Source organism: Carassius auratus, chromosome 14, assembly GCF_003368295.1.
Source record: "Carassius auratus strain Wakin chromosome 14, ASM336829v1, whole genome shotgun sequence".
In the NCBI taxonomy this organism is placed as follows: domain Eukaryota; kingdom Metazoa; phylum Chordata; class Actinopteri; order Cypriniformes; family Cyprinidae; genus Carassius; species Carassius auratus.
Genome location: NC_039256.1, coordinates 6,952,490 through 6,975,388, shown reverse-complemented (window position 1 = coordinate 6,975,388; position 22,899 = coordinate 6,952,490). Strand labels below are relative to the sequence as shown.

Below are 22,899 nucleotides of genomic sequence, written 5' to 3'. Positions count from 1 at the left end.
CCACAAACAGTGTAATTATTAGTTGTAATACAAGTATAATTGTTTTTTTCATTAGTGGATTTCAATGCTCCTTGTTTTATCATCTATTCGTATGTATTTCATTGCATGGGTAAAATAAAGTGTTTACCGGAAATCCTTTAAAACAACCCCTGCAAAAATGTAGCCACTTTTAAACCTGTTCGGGACCCTGTGCAAGAAATTACCCTGTTGTTTTCCAGTAAAACAAAATAATGATTAGTCCAGTATATACAGTATAAGGCTTCATTATGGTCACGTGGTGCTTGTTACATTTCTCAGCGCTTTGTCAAGTTGAGCCGATCAAGCCGCTTATGATTATTATAGTAATAATAGCCAATAGAGAAAAAAACTCACTCTTTCATCAAAGAAGGCGGGTTTACTTTTTAAGTAACCCATCGATAATATCTTTACATTACACTTTTATCCTGGAAATCTTTCGCCAGAAGACCATTGGTTTGATCTTCCGCTCTCTCTGGAGGAGTCAGTATCCCGTCATGCACCGCTGTTTGAGCGGCACAGCACGAGCACGACACATCAACGTGTTCTGATTCGGGACATGCAGCACCCGCATTGATTTAAAATAAAATAAAATCATCAACTCGGTGTCGGTTTTAAGTGTATGAATCGATTTTTATTTCACCCTTGCTTGAGGAACGGCAGCGCGTGTGTTTGAGCGAGATGTCTCTGGTTTGTGCTAGTAAGTGAGTTTGTTTCTGTTAGCATGAGTGATTAGCATTGTGCAGCGTTAGCCATTGTTGTGCTACATTAGCAGAAACTTTGTATATGAGAAACTACACTTAAATCACCATGCTTTTTAGTAGCTTTGCTGTATTTCATTGAACAAGAAACGAATTAACGCAGTGTTTGTAGTCGGAATACCGCTAGTCACTTCTTAACTTTATAGCTCGACAAACAAACCATCATCACAAGGGAACAGAAACGTGAATATATAAAGTTTCGTGAAGTCTAGGCTAATTATTGAATGTGAATTGGAGAAAAACGTATTGTAAGACACATTTGATTAACACTGGTGTACTTCTAATGAAGTTTTGTACTGAAGAAGAAGGAGACTTATATCTGATTTGAATCTTATTTATTGTAATTCTTATAAATATCATTCTTGTTATCTCCCCAGTTTCTAACGAGGTGCCGGAGCACCCCTGTGTCTCTCCTGTGTCCAGTCAAGTGTTTGAGAGGCGTCTGATCGAGAAGTACATCGCAGAGAATGGAGTGGACCCCATCAATGGCCAGCCTCTGTCCGAGGAGCAGCTCATCGATATCAAGGGTACAGAGACACACATGACACTGGTTTCAGGAGACGTTCAGATGATCTATGGTTACTTCAAAATGCATCTGTTTCTTTACTTTTAGTGTCTCACCCCATTCGACCAAAGGCTCCCTCGGCCACCAGTATTCCTGCGATCCTCAAATCTCTGCAGGACGAGTGGGTGAGTTCTTTGTCCTGACTGTGTGAAGAAGAAATAGTTTGTCTCTCCTCCGTCACTGAGTCTGTCTCTCCTCCGTCACTGAGTCTGTCTCTCCTCCTTCACTGAGTCTGTCTGTCTCTCCTCCGTCACTGAGTCTGTCTGTCTCTCCTCCGTCACTGAGTCTGTCTGTCTCTCCTCCGTCACTGAGTCTGTCTGTCCTCCGTCACTGAGTCTGTCTGTCCTCCGTCACTGAGTCTGTCTGTCCTCCGTCACTGAGTCTGTCTGTCTGTCCTCCGTCACTGAGTCTGTCTGTCTGTCCTCCGTCACTGAGTCTGTCTGTCTGTCCTCCGTCGTTGAGGTTGTCTGTCCTCCGTCGTTGAGGTTGTCTGTCCTCCGTCGTTGAGGTTGTCTGTCCTCCGTCGTTGAGGTTGTCTGACCTCCGTCGTTGAGGTTGTCTGACCTCCGTCGTTGAGGTTGTCTGTCCTCCGTCGTTGAGGTTGTCTGTCCTCCGTCGTTGAGGTTGTCTGTCCTCCGTCGTTGAGGTTGTCTGTCCTCCGTCGTTGAGGTTGTCTGTCCTCCGTCACTGAGTATGTCTGTCCTCCGTCGTTGAGGTTGTCTGTCCTCCGTCGTTGAGGTTGGCTGTCCTCCATCACTGAGGTTGGCTGTCCTCCATCACTGAGTATGTCTGTCCTCCGTCGTTGAGGTTGTCTGTCCTCCGTCGTTGAGGTTGTCTGTCCTCCATCACTGAGGTTGTCTGTCTCTCCTCTGTCGTTGAGGTTGTCTGTCTGTCCTCCGTCGTTGAGGTTGTCTGTCCTCCGTCGTTGAGGTTGTCTGTCCTCCGTCGTTGAGGTTGTCTGTCTCTCCTCTGTCTCTGAGTCTGTCTGTCCTCCGTCGTTGAGGTTGTCTGTCTGTCCTCCAGGATGCCGTGATGCTGCACAGTTTCACTCTGAGGCAGCAGCTGCAGACGACTCGACAGGAGCTGTCTCACGCTCTCTACCAGCACGACGCGGCCTGCAGAGTCATCGCTCGACTCACGAAAGAGGTCACTGCTGCCAGAGAGGGTAAGAGCGGCAGATTTGTGTGTTCTGGATGTGCTGATGGTGTTGGGCCTTCAATGACGTGTTCATTATTCTGCTTGCAGCTCTGGCTACACTCAAGCCTCAAGCTGGACTGATCGCTCCTCAAGCCACTCCTGCTTCTCAGCCTGCAGCTGTGGTCAGTCATTCCTCCAGACAATTGATTCATTCATTAAAGCTGGAATCGATTTAAATGTGTGTGTATATATTTTAATATCTTGAACTGATTTGATCTCTTAGGGTGCTGGCGGTGAGGCTATGGAGATCAGTGAGCAGGTCGGAATGACTCCAGAGATCATACAGAAGGTGTGTTTAAATACAAGTACCACATGGTTAAACATTCAGAGATGATTTCATTGGATGCCAGATCACGTTATCAAAGCTAATGAATTTTTTTTTTTTTTTTTTAGCTCCAAGACAAGGCTACCGTCTTAACCACCGAAAGAAAGAAGGTGAGGATTTAATTGTCACTGTGTGGAGCATTGTGTACCTACATAAATGTACTTAACCTTTTATGTGGCTTTGTTTTTCAGAGAGGAAAGACTGTGCCGGAGGAGCTGGTCAGAGCAGAAGATCTCGGCAAGTACCGCCAAGTGGCCTCTCATGCTGTAAGTAGCCAATAAGATCTCCATTATGCACTATATACATAAATTCCCATGATCAATCATTCTTTAAATTTACAATCCATTAATTGATTCTCCTTAATCTCTTAAACCTGAGCTTTTTAGTGATAAGAGCAGTGAACTCTACATACTTCCTGGGCTTTGAATACATTTATACACTCTGATAACCATTTATCCGAGGTTGCCTCTTACCATTGTGTTGCTTTTATTACTTATGAAATATATCTGTGTGTGTATGTGGTTTCACGTGTCGACCCAGCCCTGTGAGCTAACAAATATGTATAGCTTTATTTTTACAATCCAGCAAGCTTTTAAACTCTTTAATCAGTAAAAATTCTTAGTTCTGGTTAATGGTTAAATGATCAACATATATTTAAATAGTTGCATCTAATGTTTGTGTGCGTTATGCGTTTTTATCCATATCATCTTTTCAGCGTGTTGTTTTGAGTCGGTCAATCATGATCTTCAATGTCATTTAGCTTCCTTTTAGACAGCAGACAGCTTTTGTTCCAGGAAGTGTTTGGAACCGAATTCCTCTCAAATCAATCTTTTCCCCTCTCTCTTCCTGCTGATCAGGGTCTTCACAGTGCCAGTATCCCAGGAATCATCTCTCTGGATCTCTGCCCAACAGACACCAACAAAGTCCTCACCGGTACATTACAACACGATTACACACACACACACAATTTGATCACAAGTCATAGGGTTCACATAATTCGAATGCGTCTCCTGTGATCTTGTTTACTGCATGTTGATTCAGACTCGTATACACTGTCTGAACCAGAGTTGTTTGGACCTGCTCTCCCCAGGTGGTGCGGATAAGAACGTGGTGGTGTTCGACCGTCGGGAGGAGCAGATTGTTGCCACCCTCAAAGGGCACACCAAAAAGGTGTCGTCTGTCATCTACCACCCTGCTCAGGTATGCCATCGCTCCGCTCTTCATTCATCGACTCACTTCTGCTCAGTCTTCAGTTCTCACGTGTCTCTTCTGGTGTTGTGGGTCAGTCGGTGGTGTTCTCGGCGTCTCCAGACAGCACCATCCGTGTGTGGTCTGTGAGCGGAGGCAACTGTGTGCAAGTGATCAGGGCCCACGAGGCCAGTGTGACCGGCCTGTCTCTGCACGCTACAGGAGACTACCTGCTGAGCTCTTCTGAGGACCAGGTAACACACACACAGCCTGATGGATGAGGAGCAGTACACAAGCAGCTAGGGATGTCATGATACTAGCAATATCTTGATATTGCGATAGCAAAACTCTCTTGATATTATTGTGGTCACATGATGATGAAACAGGAGAAAACTGTAGTTTTTATTTATTATATTTATTTGTAAACCCAGGAGCACAAAAGCAGTCTGGTGTATATTTATAGCAATAGCCCAAAAAAAATTCTAAATTATAGATTTTTATTTTGTTCCAAAAATCATTAGGATATTAAGTAAAGATCATGTTCCATGAATATATTTTGTAATTGTCATACTGTAAATATATTAAAACTTAATTTTTGATTAGTAAAAGGCATTGCTAAGAACTTCATTTGAACCACTTTTAAAGGTGATTTTCTCAGTATTTAGATTTCTTTTGCATCCTCAGATTCCAGATTTCCAAATAGTTGTATCTCAGCCAAATATTAATCCATCCTAATTAAGCTTTTTTTTTTTTTTTTTTTTTTTAAGTTGTTTCAAACGAACTAGCACCGAAAGCCCAAATATGGCTTAATCCTTTCATCAATGTTTCAAAGCAGAGAGTACACTTAGACAATATTCTCGTATCTTGAGATTTTGATTTCGTGACATCCTTACAAGTAACACATATACATGTTACTAAATTAGATTTTGCTCTCATTAATAGAAGTTATGTGGTTTGCAGTTTCACAACTTCTCTGAAAAGAACTTCTCAAAACCTTTGTTTTGTGTTTTTAAAGCAGTTTTCTACCTTTGTCATGATGTAATGCATTAAAGCGTGTTGTGTTGTTGTAGTACTGGGCCTTCTCAGATATCCAAACTGGACGTGTCCTGACTAAAGTGACGGATGAGACCGCTGGATGTGGTGCGTTATCTTAATTTTTACTGTAATATAATACAAAAATGCTGCTGCTTGAATAAAAACTATGTTCAGTTGAGCAAAGGAATATGTACAACATACCAATAAAACATTTCAGATCTTTGAAGGCTGAAAAACATCAGTCTGTATTTTGTTAGCTATATTCCAGAGTGCTTAGATTTGATGAACATGTGAGGCTCTGATCTGATGTGTCCCTTCAGCTCTGACCTGTGCTCAGTTCCATCCGGACGGTCTGATTTTCGGCACCGGCACGGCAGATTCTCAGATTAAGATCTGGGATCTGAAGGAACGGACCAATGTAGCCAACTTCCCGGGACATTCAGGTCCTGTGACGTCCATCGCCTTCTCCGAGAATGGATACTATCTGGCCACTGGTAAGTCACATGACCCCGACTTGGAATAAACCGATAATTAACTCTTAATGTTGCTAAATAAATAATGAAAACGTGAAACAGCTCTACAGAAGGCAGTAGTGTTCAGCTCCATTCAGTTCAGATTGAGTTCTTATCCAGTAGAGTTAGTGCACTTAAATGGGCTTTACTTGATGTGAATTGTCTTTTAAACTCAGTTTTGTTTGACCTGTAGGTGCTCAGGACAGCTCACTCAAGCTGTGGGATCTGAGGAAGCTGAAGAACTTCAAGACTATCACTTTGGACAACAATTATGAGGTTGTCAAACAGATGAAGAACACACAAGTCATTTCTGTGGCCTGATTTACTTCATTCACTGAAAGCTTGCTAATGTTTGTCTTCCTCCTGTAGGTGAAGTCTTTGGTCTTCGACCAGAGCGGAACATATCTGGCTGTTGGTGGATCAGACATCAGAGTTTATATCTGCAAACAGTGGTCTGAGGTGCTCAACTTCCCTGGTGAGTGGAGCTCAGCTCTGAGCTTTTAGTAGTATTATACAAGAAGAGAAAGCCTTTCTATGTGTTTGCTGTCGTCTTTGTCAAGAACGTTTTGTTTTGAGCCATCAAACGGACCTTTGTTCCTAACTATGCATTCTTGTTTGACCTTCTCCTGTAGATCACTCTGGGCTGGTGACCGGTGTGGCCTTCGGGGAACATGCTCAGTTCCTGGCGTCCACTGGCATGGACAGAAGCCTCAAATTCTACAGCCTTTAATAGAAATGGAGAACTTTTTAGGAGAGACGTCAAACCGGATGATTATTTTCCCACAGCAAACATGTCTGTCAGTGATAAATTGTGCTTGTGTATACATAGATATACATTCACGTTCATATACATTATTGTAGTGATGAATTCCTCAGACATACAGTATACCTGACTTTTGGCACATTAGGGTTGATTCAAGCGCTCTTTTTTTTTTTTTTTTTTTTTTCTGTCTACCTTTTTAAGCTTTGGTTGTAGTCTGGCAAACTTTGTTAATGTCCCATGACTTCTTTTTTCTTAATCAATTTGTGGACAATGACAAAAAAATGTGAAATGGATTCCAATAAAGTTTAAATTGTTTTTATGTATTGTTTTTGTGTTCATTGAATATGCTCTTGTAAGAACTGATCAGGAGTTTGTTTGATGCATTCAAAATGACTGTTTTTTTTTTTTTCAGTGCAGAAGCATTGTGGTCTAGTTTTGCAATGTTTGACAGGAGCATTACAAAGAACATAGTCTTGATATCTGTACATAGTCTTGATAGCTGGACAGTAACAGCCATTGCCAGGAAGAGCAGGGTGATGAAATTTGGAGAGAAACCGAGACAATGCAGGAGGATCATCATCCATCTGTTGACTTGGATCCTTTTCTCACACATTACTGGCCCTGAATACTCTCAGCTTAAAGCCTGTTCAAACATTGTTCTGAGCTGCTTTCTGAAAGCAGATTTAATTAAAATATGTAGAGATATGGCCAAGATGAGCCATTCATGTTTTCAATCCACTTTGGCGGAAGATAAAAATAAAAATGGTAGTTTATTATAGGTTTGTAGCAAGTGAAATGTGGTTTGTCTATTTGCTGTGAAATATCTTAAAGAACCACTTTTATAGTAATATTTTTTAGACCAACTGCAAGATGTTTTTATATATATTCTTAATCGTATTGATTTTATCTCTCTCAGTTTTAGATGTAGAGGACTTCAGATGTGTTTTCACTGTAACCCTAAAAAATAAATGCAGTAAATTGTTTATTTCACTTTTAAAATTTACAAAAGGAAAACGTGATGTCAGTTATGAATACAAAAACAGCACTACACATATACAAAATGACACTGGAAAAATAAAAATACATCTTCGTTTTGATATCAATAACTTACAGCATTCAAAGAAAAAGAAGAAAAACTCAAGTTACATTCAGAACAGAACTGAATTTAGTCATGCAGTCCTTCACTACGATGACCAAGTCTTGCATATACAGTGTTAGGCTTACTACCAAACTATCTGACGACTACATGCCCTGTAACTACTAAAAAAAACAATATTTACATAAGAGCCGGCATAAAAATATCAAATAAACATAATCAGCCAGCAGTGGTCGCTGTGAGACCCTCTAGAGGAGCTCCTGTGGCAATGATTCAGTGGTTTTCTGAGAGAAAGGGTTTGTTTAGGATCTGTTTGTGCTTCAGAGGATATAAACAGTTTTTTCCTAAAGAGGAGACGGACTCATGTCTCCTCACGTGCACAGCACAGAGCTCAATCATTACCTCCTTGCAACAGGATCAAATATAATGGTCTGCCAATATCAGGATATGCTTTCTTTTTTCTTTTATCACTATAAAAAGTTCTTTTTTTATGGGCATAGCCTGTCCCAGCCAGACCAGGTTGAATAAAAATAACAAGATGTTGTTGTAAGATGTTTTGAGCATTGTTCCTGAGGCTTGTGTGCAGCCCAACACGAGATGGCACCAGAAATGAAACCTTCTTTGCTGTCATGGCACAGGGTTGGCATACTGCAGGCGTGTGTGGGCCGGTCCTGCGCTGGCAGCTGTGTCTAAGCCCAGCGAGCGTCTGTACGCCGCAGACAGTCTGTAGAGCACCTCCACAGGGGGACACGACTGACCATCGGCTTTCTGTGTCAGCAGCATCTCAAACAGAGAGCTCACTTCAGACATCAGAGCTCTGCCTCCCAGAGGGGACTTCTCCGGGGTTTTACCAAACGTAGAGAAGGAAGTGGAATCATCCGGACCAGCCATGGGACAGCGGGCATCAGGGGACGGCGGCCCGTCCGGGACAAACAGGTTTTCATGGTAGTCGGTTGTCAGAGGAAGAGAAAGACGGGCCATCCATGCCGGATCGGGAATGTCTGAGAACACATCATCTACACAAAAAGAGGAATAAAATATGTCAAACTGTATGCATGTAACATATGTAAATAAATAAGCATTTTCCAAAGCACTACTAATCAGTTATTAATAAATATGGCCATAAATATAATGCAATATTTACACACATCTGTCTGTCTGAATCTTCACTTGTTTACTTGTGTGAGTTTGTATGCATGAATAACAGGATGATAGGATATCCCGAGAGGAGGTGTGCATTTATCTGTGATTTCCTTTGCTTGAGTCTGAACACAGATGAGTAGAGCCGGTGCAACACGGCTTGGACTAAAGTCACAGCATTAGCCACAGATTTAGGGCAAAGGAAGAGATGCAGGATAACAATAAACAAGGAAATGACCTTCATTAAGCCAGAAACATTCCAGAAATAGTTAAGTGAATAAGCTTAAACGTGATTTTTCTTTCACACGTTATCTGCGTTTGTGAAGCAGCCTCTAAAAAATAAAGGCATCCTTGTTTCCATTTAACATCCACTGCACAACCAATTCCTCAAATGATTCAAATGTTCTTCACATTGAGAAGTGTTAACTTACAATGGTTCCTTTATTTAAAAAAACAAACTATTTTTGAACTTTGCATCTAGTCAAATCATCAGCACACACTCACAGCACAAACACACACATCTCCATATCTTTAATGATTAGTTGCATACTATCACTTGTGTTTAGCATTGTTTATACTCTGCCGTGCATTTTTGGTCGTCTAATTTATCACATAACTCAAGCTCAGTCTTAATTTGCTGGAGTGGCTGACACAGAAATATTTGTTTTTGAATAAGCGAGGAAAAGCCTGAATGTGATGGTGGAGAGTACAAAACACAAGACAACCTCCACGAAACCGACACAGCTTCATAGCCTTCCTCAAGTGTTTCTTCTCCCGTCGGTGGATCAGAGATGTCAAGGTCTTAATCAAGGGCTCAGCTTGTACAGAAGCTCACGGAGAGAGAGTGTGAGTAAAGATGTGAGCTCCAGCCAGCGCTGATCAAACAAACCCACATCAAAACCTCATGTTCACGACTTCCTCTCTGCACACCGCTTTCAATCTCTAAACTCAGCCCGTTCCATTATAATCATCAGTTAATAATTATATGCCCCATTATACTTCTTGCTTTCTTTCTTACTTTTATTCCACAAATCTCATTCTTACAGCCTCTCAATTAATGATGGAGGAAATGGTGGAAGTGCCTTTCAATCAGCAATTCCTCTAAAGCAGTTAAACCTTGAAGAAATGCCATAAAGAATCCAACCACATCAAAACAACCGAAGGCAGACTTAAACACATGACAGTGACATGTGTGTAACATTCGCTTACACTGCCATACCTTCTCAAACAAGCAAACAGCCCTTCAGATCAGCTCCAAGTCTGAAAACTAGCCCAGCACAATGGTGTTCATATGCATTCGCTCAAGTGTTCAGAGAGGTGTTTAGCATGGTTGCATCAGTTTGGTTCAACGATCCTTTCAAACCAAGCAGATCTTTGTTTGTTCAACACATCTACAAATATTTTGTGAAATCTGCATTGGGAAATCTGTAGCCCTGACACAAAATTACCCATCACATGCATTCTTCTATTAGGTATGACCGCTTGGAAAAGTGACAGCACACCTTTAATATGTCATTCATGTGAGCAGCTCAAACAGTGCAAGCAACTAACTAACGGAAGAATGTGAACCATTGTTATTCATTTCAATCACACATAATTCACCAAAGTGCATGTGTCACCTCTGGCCCTTGAAAACCAGTGTGAGAAGAATTCAGTAGAGAAACCGCAGCCTGAGGCCAGTGTGTCCTTCAAAGGAAGAGTGTAGAGACAGAACAATGTCTTACTTGTGCACACACACACATTTCACACACTCTCTCCTTCTCTGTCCCTGGGGTACACATCGTATGCATTTTGTGCTGAAGTGAAGTGGAGGCTCTCCATCATTCAGAGGTGTGCGTAAGTGGTTAAAACTGAGATGACTCAGGGAATATGTACCTGCATGCTTCAGAAAGAAACCCCCGATAGTAACTCAAAACCATCTGTCTTCAGTAGCATGACTAACATCAGATGAGTATCAGGGCAATACTGACTCAAGCAAAGTCTGTTCTAAAGCTTAGCTGCCTTGTCCACTTCTAGAGTTCCTACAGGTTTTTTTTTTTCACTCAAATCCAAGAATTGAATATACAAAATACAAAAACGGCTCACATCTCTGGCATTTCAAAAGCAAATCGTTTGCAATAATATTACTTTCTGTTCGATTTTTGTGTTCACTCTAAAAATGGTTGGGTTAAAAATAACCCAATTGGCAACCCAGCACTGGGTAAATATTGGACAGAACACGTGCTGGGTTAAAGTAACCCAGCATGCTGGTTTACACATTTTAACCCAGCATGCTGGGTTATTGAGAAAACCCAAGATAGAGTCATTTTTACCATTTGTGGGTTTGTATTTTTATGATTCTGGGTTATTCTTGCTGGGTTATTCTCATAATTTCACTTTTGCTTAACAAAGCAATCATGGATTAATAAATAATGAAGAATATAGGTTTAGACTGTTAAAAAATATTTTTAATGCCATCTGACATTAAAAAATGTGTACCAATGACAAACAACATGAAATTTTCCCTTTTTGTTTCCAGCAAATGCTAAATAAATAAATAAAATAAAAATCACAGAAATACAGTTGCAAAAAATAAGAAAATTATTTCTGAATGACCTGTGTCTAGCTGTTTAACTATTACATTTTGACATGTTTAGCTATTTAAATACACAGTGAAATGACATTAACAATTAACATTCTTTAAATTTAAATTTAAAGATGTCCTTAAATTTATATCAAGTATATAAAGACTCCTATGTAGGTAGATGTGCACTGCTTAGGGTAGTTCAACATATAGTTCACCCAAAAATTCTGTCATTTATTACTTCACTTTATGTCGTTACAAACCTGTAAGACCTTCGTTCATCTTCAGAACACAAGTTAAGATATTTTCGATGATATTCGAGAGCTATCAGACCAGGGTGAATAATTAACAATTTTCATTTTTGGGTGAACTATTGTCAAACACTTAAGCTCTGAAGCAAAGATCTACACTTGAGAGCAGTGTACTCTGCTATAGAGCCTGTCAACGGAAGGACAATTTTCAAAAGGAATTGCAAATTATATTTTCAATTGCGTTTTCCACATGTGACAAATTGTGACATAATCCAAACACAATTGCAAATCTTGAACAAAAACACTGTTCCAAAAACACTGAACAAAAATTACCTTTTCAGTTTTCATGAATGCACAGTGACTGCCAAATTTCAAATGGAAAAGCAAAGTCCGTTTGCAGCTGTATTTACCATTTATTATGAGTAATAAGCCTGTCATATTGAACAAATACTGCATCATAGCAGCTTTACAGTATTAAATAGGAAAATAGTGTGTAATAATGCAAAGGGACAAAAGGAAACACTCAGTTTTCAGTTAAAATCAGTTCATCATTGATTCAGTGATGTATCGTCCCTCTGTTCAATCAAGTCGATGATATCGCTTGATATTAATTGTCCCCAACGGTGACAGAATGGAGAAAAAAAACCTTGGGAGAAACCAGGCTCAGTTGGGGTCAGTTCTCCTCTGACCAGACGAAACCAGTAGTTCAATTCCAGACTGCAGCAAAGTCAGATTGTGCAGAAGAATCATCTGTTTGCTGTGGTCTTGTCCTGGATGTCCTCTGAGACAAGGTCTTTACAGGGGATCTGTATCTGGGGCTCTAGTTGTCCTGGTCTCCGCTGTCTTTCAGGGCAGTAGAGGTCCTTTCTAGGTGCTGATCCACCATCTGGTCTGGATACGTACTGGATCCGGGTGACTGCAGTGACCCTCTGATCTGGACACAGACTGGATCTGGTGGCTACGGTGACCTCGGAACAAGAGAGAAACAGACTAATATTAGCATAGATGCAACATAAGAACAAGTACATGAGGTGTTATTAATTACCATGTCTGTTTTTTCACTGTGTCGCACATGTTACCTGCCAAAACTCAAATGGAATCGCAATTACTTTAGCATATGAATTTACAATGCCTCACATTGAAAGCTGTCAATTTTTGTCAGAGGTGGGACCATACGATGGAGAGTGTTTGTATTGGGAGGTGACGTCACTAAAAGACAATTGTGCCAAATGCTTTGAACAATGGAGGTTAAGGCACTACTAAAGGCAGCTGCCACTCCGAGAGATGAGTGTTAAAGAACAGACAGTGCAACCCGGATCTCCCTATATTCTTGGCACCTCACAAAATAAATAATTCTGTCATTTTTACCCCAAATGCAGCTACTATAGCCTGCTAACAGTTAGAGCCACATGGTACTATTGGTCAATATTCACCATTAACCAAATGCTTTTCACATGAGGAATAAAATATACGGTAAGATGCAAATAGATAAATAAGAGTAGAACTGCAATGTTGTTTTGCTGACGTGCATCAGAGTGCATACAGTGAGAGATTTGGGGTAAAAACTACAAAATATCCCCCAATACAAACACGCCCCATAGTATAGTCCCACGCTTGACGCAAATTGACAGCTTTTTGTGTAAGGCATCTGAAATACAAATGCTTTTCAATTGAGTTTGGACTATTTCACAATGTATGTGTCCACATGTGGAAAAATACAGTTAAATATATAAGATTTGCAATTCCTTTTGAAAATAGTCCAGAATATCCTTACCTGTCCATTGATTATGATCAATGCCTGAGAGATCTTCTGGCATTTTTAAATCGCCACGACAATTGGATGGGGTTTTGTGGACTCTGCTCAGTTAAGGAATTCCATGTTTGTTCCAACCTTTAAAATAAATAATAAAAAAAAGTTCAATTAACTGTGTGGACTTAATCATGAAATTTACCCATCATGATTATTTGTTAAATTCACCTATGACCTATCCAGAAGCAGGATATGATATAGTGATTGGCTGAAAGGTGTGCTTTCAAACTGTCTAATCAATGGGATGTTCATTATGAATCACAATTTTATGTTAATATGCTGGCTATATCAAACACACACAGTCACTGGCACAGATCACACTGCATGCGCGCGCACAGACATTTCTATGGCAAGTCACGTAGGTAACTTACTGGGTTACTCCGCAGCTTTAAAACAGTCCATATAACGTTAGTTAACGTTAGTTGATAAACACGAACTTACCGTTAGACGCCTCAATAAGACTGCACTCGACGAGTTTTTCTCTCACAAATGTATCCATGTGCTTTTCTGACAGGAAAAAAACACATTTTGAATTATAATTTGTATGTTAAAATACTTTAAAAACCACACAAGCATCAAATCACCTCACTAACGCGGCCCTCGCTGTGCGTGCGCGCACTTTAAAATGCCCTGAGACGTCGATTCTTTTACAGGAATCACTTTGTTTGAGAACTACTGAACCGGTTTATTTGAACCGGATCGTCGGTTCTTTTAGACATGCGGTCCGACTATATCGTACGTAATTGTATGATTTACATATCGATATGGACAACTGCAGGCGTTTACATTAGAGCAGAAAGTCGTATTCACTTTTTTAACTAATTTGACTCACTTAAGTTAAATGTCAAATTCGCTTTTCAGTGTCAGAAACGACTTTTTCCTCTATTTTCACAGGTATTCGTATATTTCAGCCATCCGTCACTGTCTGAAACTTAATAAAACTGTATTAATCTGTCGTCTCATATACCTTAACACGATTATGCGAGTCACGTAACGTAGGTTGGCCGTTTGAGGTAAACTGTTCATCATTTAACGTAAATAATGCTGGCCTGTAGAAGTTTAACAGTATTGTTGCAGCAAAAAAGTTATAATTCTGCCAATTTAAAATAATTATTAATGAAAACATTAAATAAACTTACCTTAAAACAGTTGAAAGCCGTGGCTTTGCCCCGTTGTTCTTCCAAAGTGACAGTTGGGGAGCGATTTAAACATCTTCAAGGCGCGTTAAATAACCCAGCGCTGGCCTGAAACAACCCAGCGACGCAACCCAGCAGGTTTAACCCAACACCTGGTAAATTGAAACTACCCAAAAGTGTTTAAAAAGAAATTAAATAACCCAACAAAATGACCCAACAGACTCAACCCAGCATTTTGGGTTAAAAAATAACCCAGCCGTTTTTAGAGTGTTACATAGAGAATTCTGTGTAGCTACTGATCAAAGTATTGATTTTTAAAAAAAATAATGATGGTATTATTGAAAACGATATTAATACAAAATTGCATGTTTTCTGTACTTTTGTTTGATGTTTATGCCAAAACACCTATTGAAACACTGTGAGAAGCAAAGAAGCCAAGAAAAGTGAAACATGCACAGAGATGTTCCACATTAAACAGACAGATAGAGAGAATGGCAAAAAATAAACAATTAAAAATAAATAAATGAATTGAATTAGCTATTTAAAAAAGAATCATTCAGTGCTTGGGTAGATTATTTACAAATTGTAGTCTGCTACGGATTACAAATTATATGAAAATTGTAGTCAGTAATGTGATTTAGATGACTCATTTAAGGTAATGTATTCTGACTACTTTTGGATTACTTTTAGATTACTTCTGACCTTAAATGTTTACACTTGAAATGTTTTATTTGTTTACCGTCAATGTCTATGTGACTTATCATAGTCACTGTGAACAAGCAAATGTGTCATTAAATGATTGAAATATTAATTTTAACTGGAAGTGGACTTTTAAAGTAAATATTCTTAAAATAGTTTTTTTGACTGACAATCCCTTACCTGGGAATCCATGCATCACATAAACAAGAATTAAAAATAAAACAGCAATGAGATGCACAAAGACTTTCAGGTTTTCAATATATATATATTTTTTTGTTATACATCAGCAGTGCTTACTAACTTAATTATTATTTTAAAATTAATTAATTAATTATATTGCAATTATTGTAATTATTTGTCTCATGCATTGTGTCATTGACTGAGAGGTCTGCAAATTCACATGCATGGATCACAATTTAATTCACAAGACATTTACATGGCCGTTCTATATTGTTTAAATATTAATCAAAGCTTAACAATGTGACATTTTTTAAAATGTCAAAGAGAAAAAAGGAAGCATTATGGAGAATTAATAAAATGTGAGTGAATCTGAATGTAATCATGCAATCCATAAAAATGTAACTGTGGTCTGATTTTGAGCATTTTAAAACATAATATAATCTCATTACAAGTACCACATTTGTGCAATCTGATTATGTAATCCAGATTACATGTAATCAGTTACTACCCAGCTCTGTTAGTACATCAGACATCAGAGAGATAAAAAAACCTCGACCTTGCATTCAAGAGAACAAAAAAGGTCTAGGTTAATTTACAGCTAAATCTCAGAACAATAGATGGAAGGAACTGCACACAAACATTTACTCTATACATAGACAAAGGAAACACAGCAGCGAGAATCGAAATGCATATTAATACATCCGGATCAACATAGTTTAAACATTAATGTTTCCAGAGCATGATTTCAGTGTTCAGAATCAACTTAAAAATGAAAAGTAAATCTACATAATTATGTTTTTTCTCTGACTTATTTGTTGATTGTTAGGCTATATGTGAAAAACAGGATAAAACTGGAAATCACCTACAAAAATAGCAAATCATGTGCAGTACTCACAATCAGGAAACCATTTCACATCACCTTACTTCACTTAACCTAGATTACACAATTAGTTCTGCTCCTCTAATTTCATTAAAATTCCTCCAATTCTGCAGCGTTACAAAGGAGACTGGTATTCAGTTCAACGTCTGTGAGACGTTTCGTTGTTTGTGTCTTGACATTCAGTCCAACAGCACTTTTGCTTGTGTGGTATGACTTAAATAATAGTTCACCCCAAAATAAAAGTCCTGTCATCGTTTCCTCTCTTGCATTTTCTTTAGGAAATTTCTGATGTGTGCAAGTTTGGCTTGCATGGACTTTCAAAAGATGTACACATATTATGAGAGAATATTCATTTTCTGAGTAAATGAAGGCAGAAGTACCCCTTTAATTGAAGATAACAGTGGACTCAAATGAGAATAATTGCTTTTAAAAGTATGGACATTTACCAGAAGTCAGCAGATTATTGAGGCCTTCTTCGTATACATGGTCCAGAGGTGAGTCCCAGTCCATGTCACCCATTTCACTCTCTCCATGACCACTGTCTTTAGTGCTCAGCCAATCAGCATCCTGAGCCCCGGACCTACAACACACAACGAGAACAGTGAAGCAGTGAGAGCGTTTCCCAACATGTGCCAACGACTCATAAACAAGCTCTGAATGAGTTAAAATGCTATGTAATGCAACTAAACTGAGGCACATGTGAAATGGTGGAGGATTGACAAAGAGTCAATGTTTTGATGTGGAGCATTTCTAAGCAATTCCAACCATATTTAACATAATTAATGCAATTAAAATGTATCATTTTTGAAGAAAAATACACTGCTATAATGGTAAAAGGATAATATGATTTAGAGTCAACACCAGTGGTATTCATTGCATTTAACTACCATGAATATGATATTCAGTACCATGCTATATTGAAGTATTTACTGGCACCATCACTGTAGCATTGTACTGGCACAATAACTTTTTGTAAGGGTATATCAAGGGAAATACCTATCCGATTATCCTTAATATCAGATTAACAGTGCTTTCAAAACTGGGATTTTGTGAGATAAAAAGATCTCAACACTGAACCTAAAACAATATAACACACAGCTGAAGGAAGTCTGACTGCACTGTCTTTGGTTTAAGCAAGCCCTGTCTCGCACAGATGAGTCACGGTCTATGCTTTCTCTTTTTTATAATAAATGAACGTTAAATTTATGGGAACAGTACTGCATTCTGCCTGATACAATCTGTGTGTAAGACAGACAGCGGTTGATAACAGCTATACGCCTCATTCTGTGTTCACTGACTGACAGACACTTCCTTTTTAACCAGAAATCTGCCCGATAAAATATTGACCAACTTCTAAGAGTGATATTGTGATTGTGAGGCTACTGTGGTATCAGGTGTTAGTGTAGGAATGAGTATACAGGACTACAGTTGTTGTCCGTTTGGTCAAGAGCTTGTGTGAATAAAATCAAAAGGAGGATAAAAATGGTTTACCGGCCAGTTCTGTGGGAATACTTGTTGCCCCGAAAATTTGGTCGAGGCTGAAGTTGCCCTTGATGCAATAGAGACAGGAGCTGAGACACCTGCTGTAGAATTAAAATTATGCAAAATTAATAATCTCACATACAGGGAAATTTACCACATAACTCACTTTCATCTATTAAAGTTTCAAAACCTTTGAAATTCTCCAAGAAGCCTGAATGGCCATACACAACTTGCAGGCTGTTTGCTCTTTCAGAATGTCATAATTTCATAATTCAATATATGATTTTGGTCTGTTACAGAATGAGTTACATTCAGAATGAGCCCTTTCTAAGGGTTGTGGAGTTTGAGCTGTTGAAGGGGTGAGGGCGAGACAGGAAGCTGTTTCTACACAGGGTCTATTCTTCTAGAGGCTATTTCCTTCCAGGATGCACATAAGAAACCCAGCCTTGGCTGTGAGGACAGGCACCGGTGACATTTCGGCCCCTTTCCTTTGCAGTTGCCTTAGGTCTAATTCGCCAACTGGGCCAAGTGAGTAAGGGAGGGTGGACTGGAGAGGAGGAGAGGGTGGGGGTCAGGATCCATGCTCTTCCTGGCTGGGCGCTCTATTCACGTGAGCGCTCAAACCCATGCCAGGACCTTTTGTTCTGCTAAACATTTTGCTAGAGGTGAGCATCTGGGTGGACCCAGATCCAGAGGATACACAGTTTGACTAGTACAGCACTTTTGGGAAATGCTAGCTGATGAAAAGCTGTTATTCTCGCTTTATTTAATGAGAATCAGATTAGTATCAGCAATTTGTTGCCGACTACCAGCCCATACATGTCTGTGAAGTATAATCTTACTGTGCAGAAATATCTGTGTTTGGTTTATGTACTTTCCCCGCTCATAAGACAACCAATGAATTAGCTTTTGTTCCCACATTCGGTAGGACTCTGTAATGTGATTACACTGAGGATCGTTTGCGTTTTCTCCTGAGGCATATTAAAGGTTTAAGTTACTGTGTGACACTGATGTGATTCTGAATACACTTCAGTCTCTTCATCGTCTGTCAGCTGTCCCCTTAGGCTGCTAAAGATATGGGCCAGTTCTGCAGAGCAACTGCAGAGTGGGAAAGCTATCATGTGCTTGACCTAATATGAACTGGGATACCTTGAAATTAAAGTCAATACCTTTCAAAGTGGTTTGATTTAATGCATTTTCATATCTGAAAGTTAAGATTGTAATAAAAAGCATCTCTTACTTGCACCTCGGGTGAGGCAGAGGACAGCTCAATCGAACCGTTCTCTGCTAAGGCTGCCATAGAGAGTCGAACAAGGTTCCTCAGGATCTGCCTGTGGTCTGACTCTTCCAGCTTTCCTCTTCTTTCTGTGGTCTTTGGTCTCCGTAAGGTGGCCTGATTACTGGGAACTGAAGACATAGTTTCTGAGGGGTCTGTGGTAGTAAGCTTGACCTCTTCATTTTTGTTTCGTTTGAGTGTGCTGGTCTGTGAGTTTGCATAAGACGAGGAGGAAGGGTTTCTGGTCTTTTGCAGGGTTCGAGATGGAGTTCCTGGGTTAAAAGGAAGTGTTCCATTCCACTCTATGCTCCCGGGCTTTCTGAGTATCTTGCTCTGAGCGAGTGGTGGGTTTCCATCTATTTCTGTATGTGCTTGATTTTGAGCCATGCGAGCAAGGGATGGTGTAAGTGTAAACTGGCCGTTTGGATGCAGCATTTCCACTAAAGGTGAGGTACATGACAATGCCTCAGTTTCATCTTCTTGTGGAGTTTCTTTACGACCCCGTAGCACTGGTACCAACTGGATGTCGTTCTTGTGAATGTGCTTCTGTGGCCGTCGTGGGTGACTGGTGTAGGTTGACTCAGCTTGTCTACAGTTGTAAGCACGGTTGTCACGTTTGTCATGATGACAGAATGTCTTGGCCAAAGCAATGGCTAGAAATAATACCAAGCAGGTTGATCCAAGGCAGATGGCCAAAAGCATTGTAAAACTGTACTTGGCCTGGTTATCGTGAGACAAGTTCTTTAGGTGGTCGCGAAAGTTGATGAATGTCACTTCCAATGTGATTCTTGTGGTTAGCGTAGGTGTTCCCATATCAGATACTGCAATGCCCAGTTTAAAAGTTCTGCCGATCAATTCTGTGGCATTGGTTGTGTTCACATAGAGCTGTCCAGTAGTTTCATCCACAAAGAATAGGTAAGAAGGTTTGCCATCTGTTATTCTAAAACGGAGTCTTCCATTGAGACCAGAATCTGGATCACTTGCCCGAATGGTGGTGGCCAGAAAACCTTCGGGTTTGTTAATGGAGTTATTTCTTGGTTTGTAGAAGTTATCCTCCAGAGCTTTATTCCCAAGTTCAGTTACAATCTCCCCTTTGTCCACATTCACTGGGATGCTTAGCAATGCAATTCCCTTCTTGGGTAGTGGCTCATGAATCACAGGGTAGTTGTCATTAACATCCTGTATCTCAACTAGCACGGTTGCAGTACTGGTCATTGGTGGGTATCCTTGATCTACAGCCTCCACAATAAATGAGTAGGAGTGGGTTTCCTCATAGTCTAATGACTGTTGGACAGAAACAGCCCCAGTGCTGGGGTGGACTGAGAAAAATGCTGTTGGTGTTCCCAACTCATTCGATTCTCTAATGGAGAATAACACCCTTCCGCTGAGGTCCATGTCAACATCATGTGCCTCCACGGTCAAGAAATGTAACCTAGGAGTGTTGTTCTCTTTGAGGATGCTCCGGTAGTGACTTTTGGCAAACATTGGTGCGTTATCATTTTCATCCAAAACATGGACAGTCAGGAGCTTAATACAGGATAGAGGAGGATCACCACGGTCCTGAGCTACAAGAGTGAGGTTATATTCCATTTGCTTCTCACGATCCAGTGTATCTTTGGTTACAATCATATAATTGTCTCCATGGATCTGTTTGAGTCTGAAGGGGCCAGATCCCCTGAGAATCTGCACTTGTACCTGCCCATTCGCCCCAGAATCGGCATCAGATACCATCACAAGAGCAAGGAACGTTTCATTTGGTGCTCCTTCAGAGACGGTTGCAACAGGGGAGTCTTGAGGAGTCCATGTTATATGTATGCGAGGAGCATTATCATTGACGTCTTGCAATTTGACTTGCAGCTTGTGGTGAGATGGGATAGCATTGGGCCCCAGATCTCGAGCTTGGATGTCTACCTCGTACACATTCTTTTCTTCAAAATCTAAAGGGCCTTGCAAAGTCACAGCACCCGTTTTTGGATGGATGCTGAATAGTCGTTGCACTTCCGGTGAGACATGTTTACTGAGAGAGTACTCCACCTCCCCATTAGCACCTTGATCAGGGTCTGTAGCACGGAGATTAATGACAATTGTCCCATGAATAGTGTCCTCTGCTAGTTCGATAACTGCTGGGGCCTCCTCAAATACAGGGCTATTGTCGTTGGAGTCCAGAATTGTGACTATTACTTTAGTGCTGCCTGATTTTGGCGGGTTCCCTTTGTCCCAGGCTGTCAGAACCAGTTCTAAAGTTGGCTGCAACTCCCTGTCCAGTTCTTTGATGACCACTAATTCAGCCTGCTTGGCCCCTCCAGAAGTACGGATATCCAAAGCAAAGTGCTGGTTGGAAGACAGGGTGTAGTTCTGCAGGCCATTCGGTCCCGCGTCTGGATCTACAGCCCGGTCCAGAGGGATGCGCATTCTCAGTGAGGCTGTCTCAGAGATCTCCACCTCCTGCACTAGGCTCGGAAAGACTGGACTGTGGTCATTTTGATCCATCACCTCCACACGAACTGAGAGGAAATGCATATCACCACCCTTTCTGTAGAGAACACTGAAGGCCAGCTCACAAAATTCTGCTCCCCAGCATAGCTCTTCTCGGTCCAGCCTGCGTAGGGTTGACACGGTACCATCCCTTGAGTCAACTGTGACTGGTAGAGCATGTCCATGCTGCACGACCTGAAAGTTTTCCAGTGATCCTGTTTCCCCACGTTCACGTAGGTCATCCAGGAGGCGACCCACCCTTGTCCCTGAGGGCTGTTCTTCCCAGACATGATACTGGATAATGAGGGGAGCAGAGCCCGTATTGTGGGCAAGACAGGGTGGCCACTCAATAAGAGCTGCCAGAATGAGCCAAACCTGGAGCATGGCTGTGTGTGAGTTTATTATCTTTTATATACAGTCAGATGTGTTGAGCAACTAGATTTGAAAGAACTAGAAAACTAGAAAAAAAAGAAATATAAAAAAAAAAGAAAACTGCTATTTTAGAATCAAAAATTAATGACAGTACCGCCACAACCAGGTGCTTTGTAAACGACCATTTACAGTAAATATAAAAGTCACAAAAATTAGAAAATGATAATTGTCATCACAAAGTTTCACAGCTATCACTTTATAGTAATGTTATCCTATATTAACACTGAGATTTACTGATGTGAACATACATAGCACACCACAATAATTAAACAGTAAACACCCACGGAAAATATTGATCACTATTAAGACAACTAAATCGCTTTTATAAAAGTATAATTCCAGACCATTCTAGTTTATAAATAAAGTTATCATCTCCCATAGCCAAATCAGTGTTATTCTTCAGCTCTACTCACTCACACACAGCTGCTGCTTCCCGGCCCAGGACTCAGCGTTAAAGTGAGGAGCGGGGAGGAACTCGGGAGGCTGGGACGGCTCATTCAGGGGGAATGTCCTGAGAGCCAATAACAGATAGTGAGGGAGGAGAGTACAGCGCTCCTTAACTCCACCCGCGGATTTAGAAGAAATGTGGCTGGAATCAACGGTGTGCTTTTAACGAAACATGATCCCGCTTCTTTCATTCTGTGCCTCTAGCTCTTCACACATCTGACTTTAGTCCTTTTCCAAACTGTCTAAATAAACACAGTAAGAGTCATGCTCTATGGCATTTGTCATCAGACTTGAAGCAAACCTAAGATGAAACCTTTAGGGGCCTTGAACACAAAAATGCTATTTGTGTTTATTCTTTTTTTATCTTTTAATTAAATTGTTATGCTGCATATAATTTATGATGAAAAGAAAAGGCTTCTGATTAAATAAATTGACAATTATAACAGTGTTACAAACAGATACATCGGCCATTTTCATAAACAAATATAGATTTTAAATATTTTATGTACAAATTACAAAAAACAAAAACTACAATAAAAATTAATTGGGACACACTTTATTTTAGGGTCCAAATCTCACTATTAAATAACCATCAACTATGACTTTCGCCTCAATTAACTCCTTATTTGCTGCTTATTAATAGTTTATAAGGTAGTTGTTAAGTTTAGGGT

The 22,899-nt window shown here is 40.2% G+C and overlaps 2 protein-coding genes across 2 annotated transcripts; one reads left to right on the top strand and one right to left on the bottom strand.

Annotated features, from left to right (window-relative positions):
* The first annotated feature begins 499 nt into the window (after positions 1 to 499).
* Positions 500 to 6,680, top strand: prpf19 (pre-mRNA processing factor 19). The gene is made up of 16 exons (XM_026279694.1): positions 500 to 715; positions 1,154 to 1,303; positions 1,390 to 1,466; positions 2,365 to 2,506; positions 2,587 to 2,660; positions 2,762 to 2,827; positions 2,932 to 2,973; positions 3,055 to 3,129; positions 3,721 to 3,796; positions 3,954 to 4,063; positions 4,150 to 4,305; positions 5,122 to 5,191; positions 5,407 to 5,580; positions 5,792 to 5,874; positions 5,968 to 6,073; positions 6,231 to 6,680. The coding sequence occupies exons 1-16, from the start codon at positions 697 to 699 to the stop codon at positions 6,326 to 6,328; spliced, it is 1,518 nt and encodes a 505-aa protein (XP_026135479.1). The 5' UTR covers positions 500 to 696; the 3' UTR covers positions 6,329 to 6,680.
* Positions 6,681 to 7,330: 650 nt separating this feature from the next.
* pcdh12 (protocadherin 12) lies at positions 7,331 to 22,246 on the bottom strand. Its single transcript, XM_026279693.1, has 4 exons — positions 18,839 to 22,246; positions 17,608 to 17,699; positions 16,563 to 16,696; positions 7,331 to 8,473 (listed from the first exon to the last, which is right to left on the bottom strand). The coding sequence occupies exons 1-4, from the start codon at positions 21,731 to 21,733 to the stop codon at positions 8,085 to 8,087; spliced, it is 3,510 nt and encodes a 1,169-aa protein (XP_026135478.1). The 5' UTR covers positions 21,734 to 22,246; the 3' UTR covers positions 7,331 to 8,084.
* Between the last annotated feature and the right edge of the window lie 653 nt (positions 22,247 to 22,899).

Coding starts and splice junctions, on each gene's coding strand:
- prpf19 (XM_026279694.1), top strand. Junction 3,797..3,953: donor CACCAACAAAGTCCTCACCG/GTACATTACAAC, acceptor TGCTCTCCCCAG/GTGGTGCGGATAAGAACGTG. Junction 5,875..5,967: donor CTTTGGACAACAATTATGAG/GTTGTCAAACAG, acceptor TTCCTCCTGTAG/GTGAAGTCTTTGGTCTTCGA.
- pcdh12 (XM_026279693.1), bottom strand. CDS start 21,733: ATGCTCCAGGTTTGGCTCATTCTGGCAGCTCTTATTGAGTGGCCACCC. Junction 16,697..17,607: donor TATTCCCACAGAACTGGCCG/GTAAACCATTTT, acceptor TGTGTGTTGTAG/GTCCGGGGCTCAGGATGCTG. Junction 8,474..16,562: donor CAATAATCTGCTGACTTCTG/GTAAATGTCCAT, acceptor CTTTTTGTGTAG/ATGATGTGTTCTCAGACATT.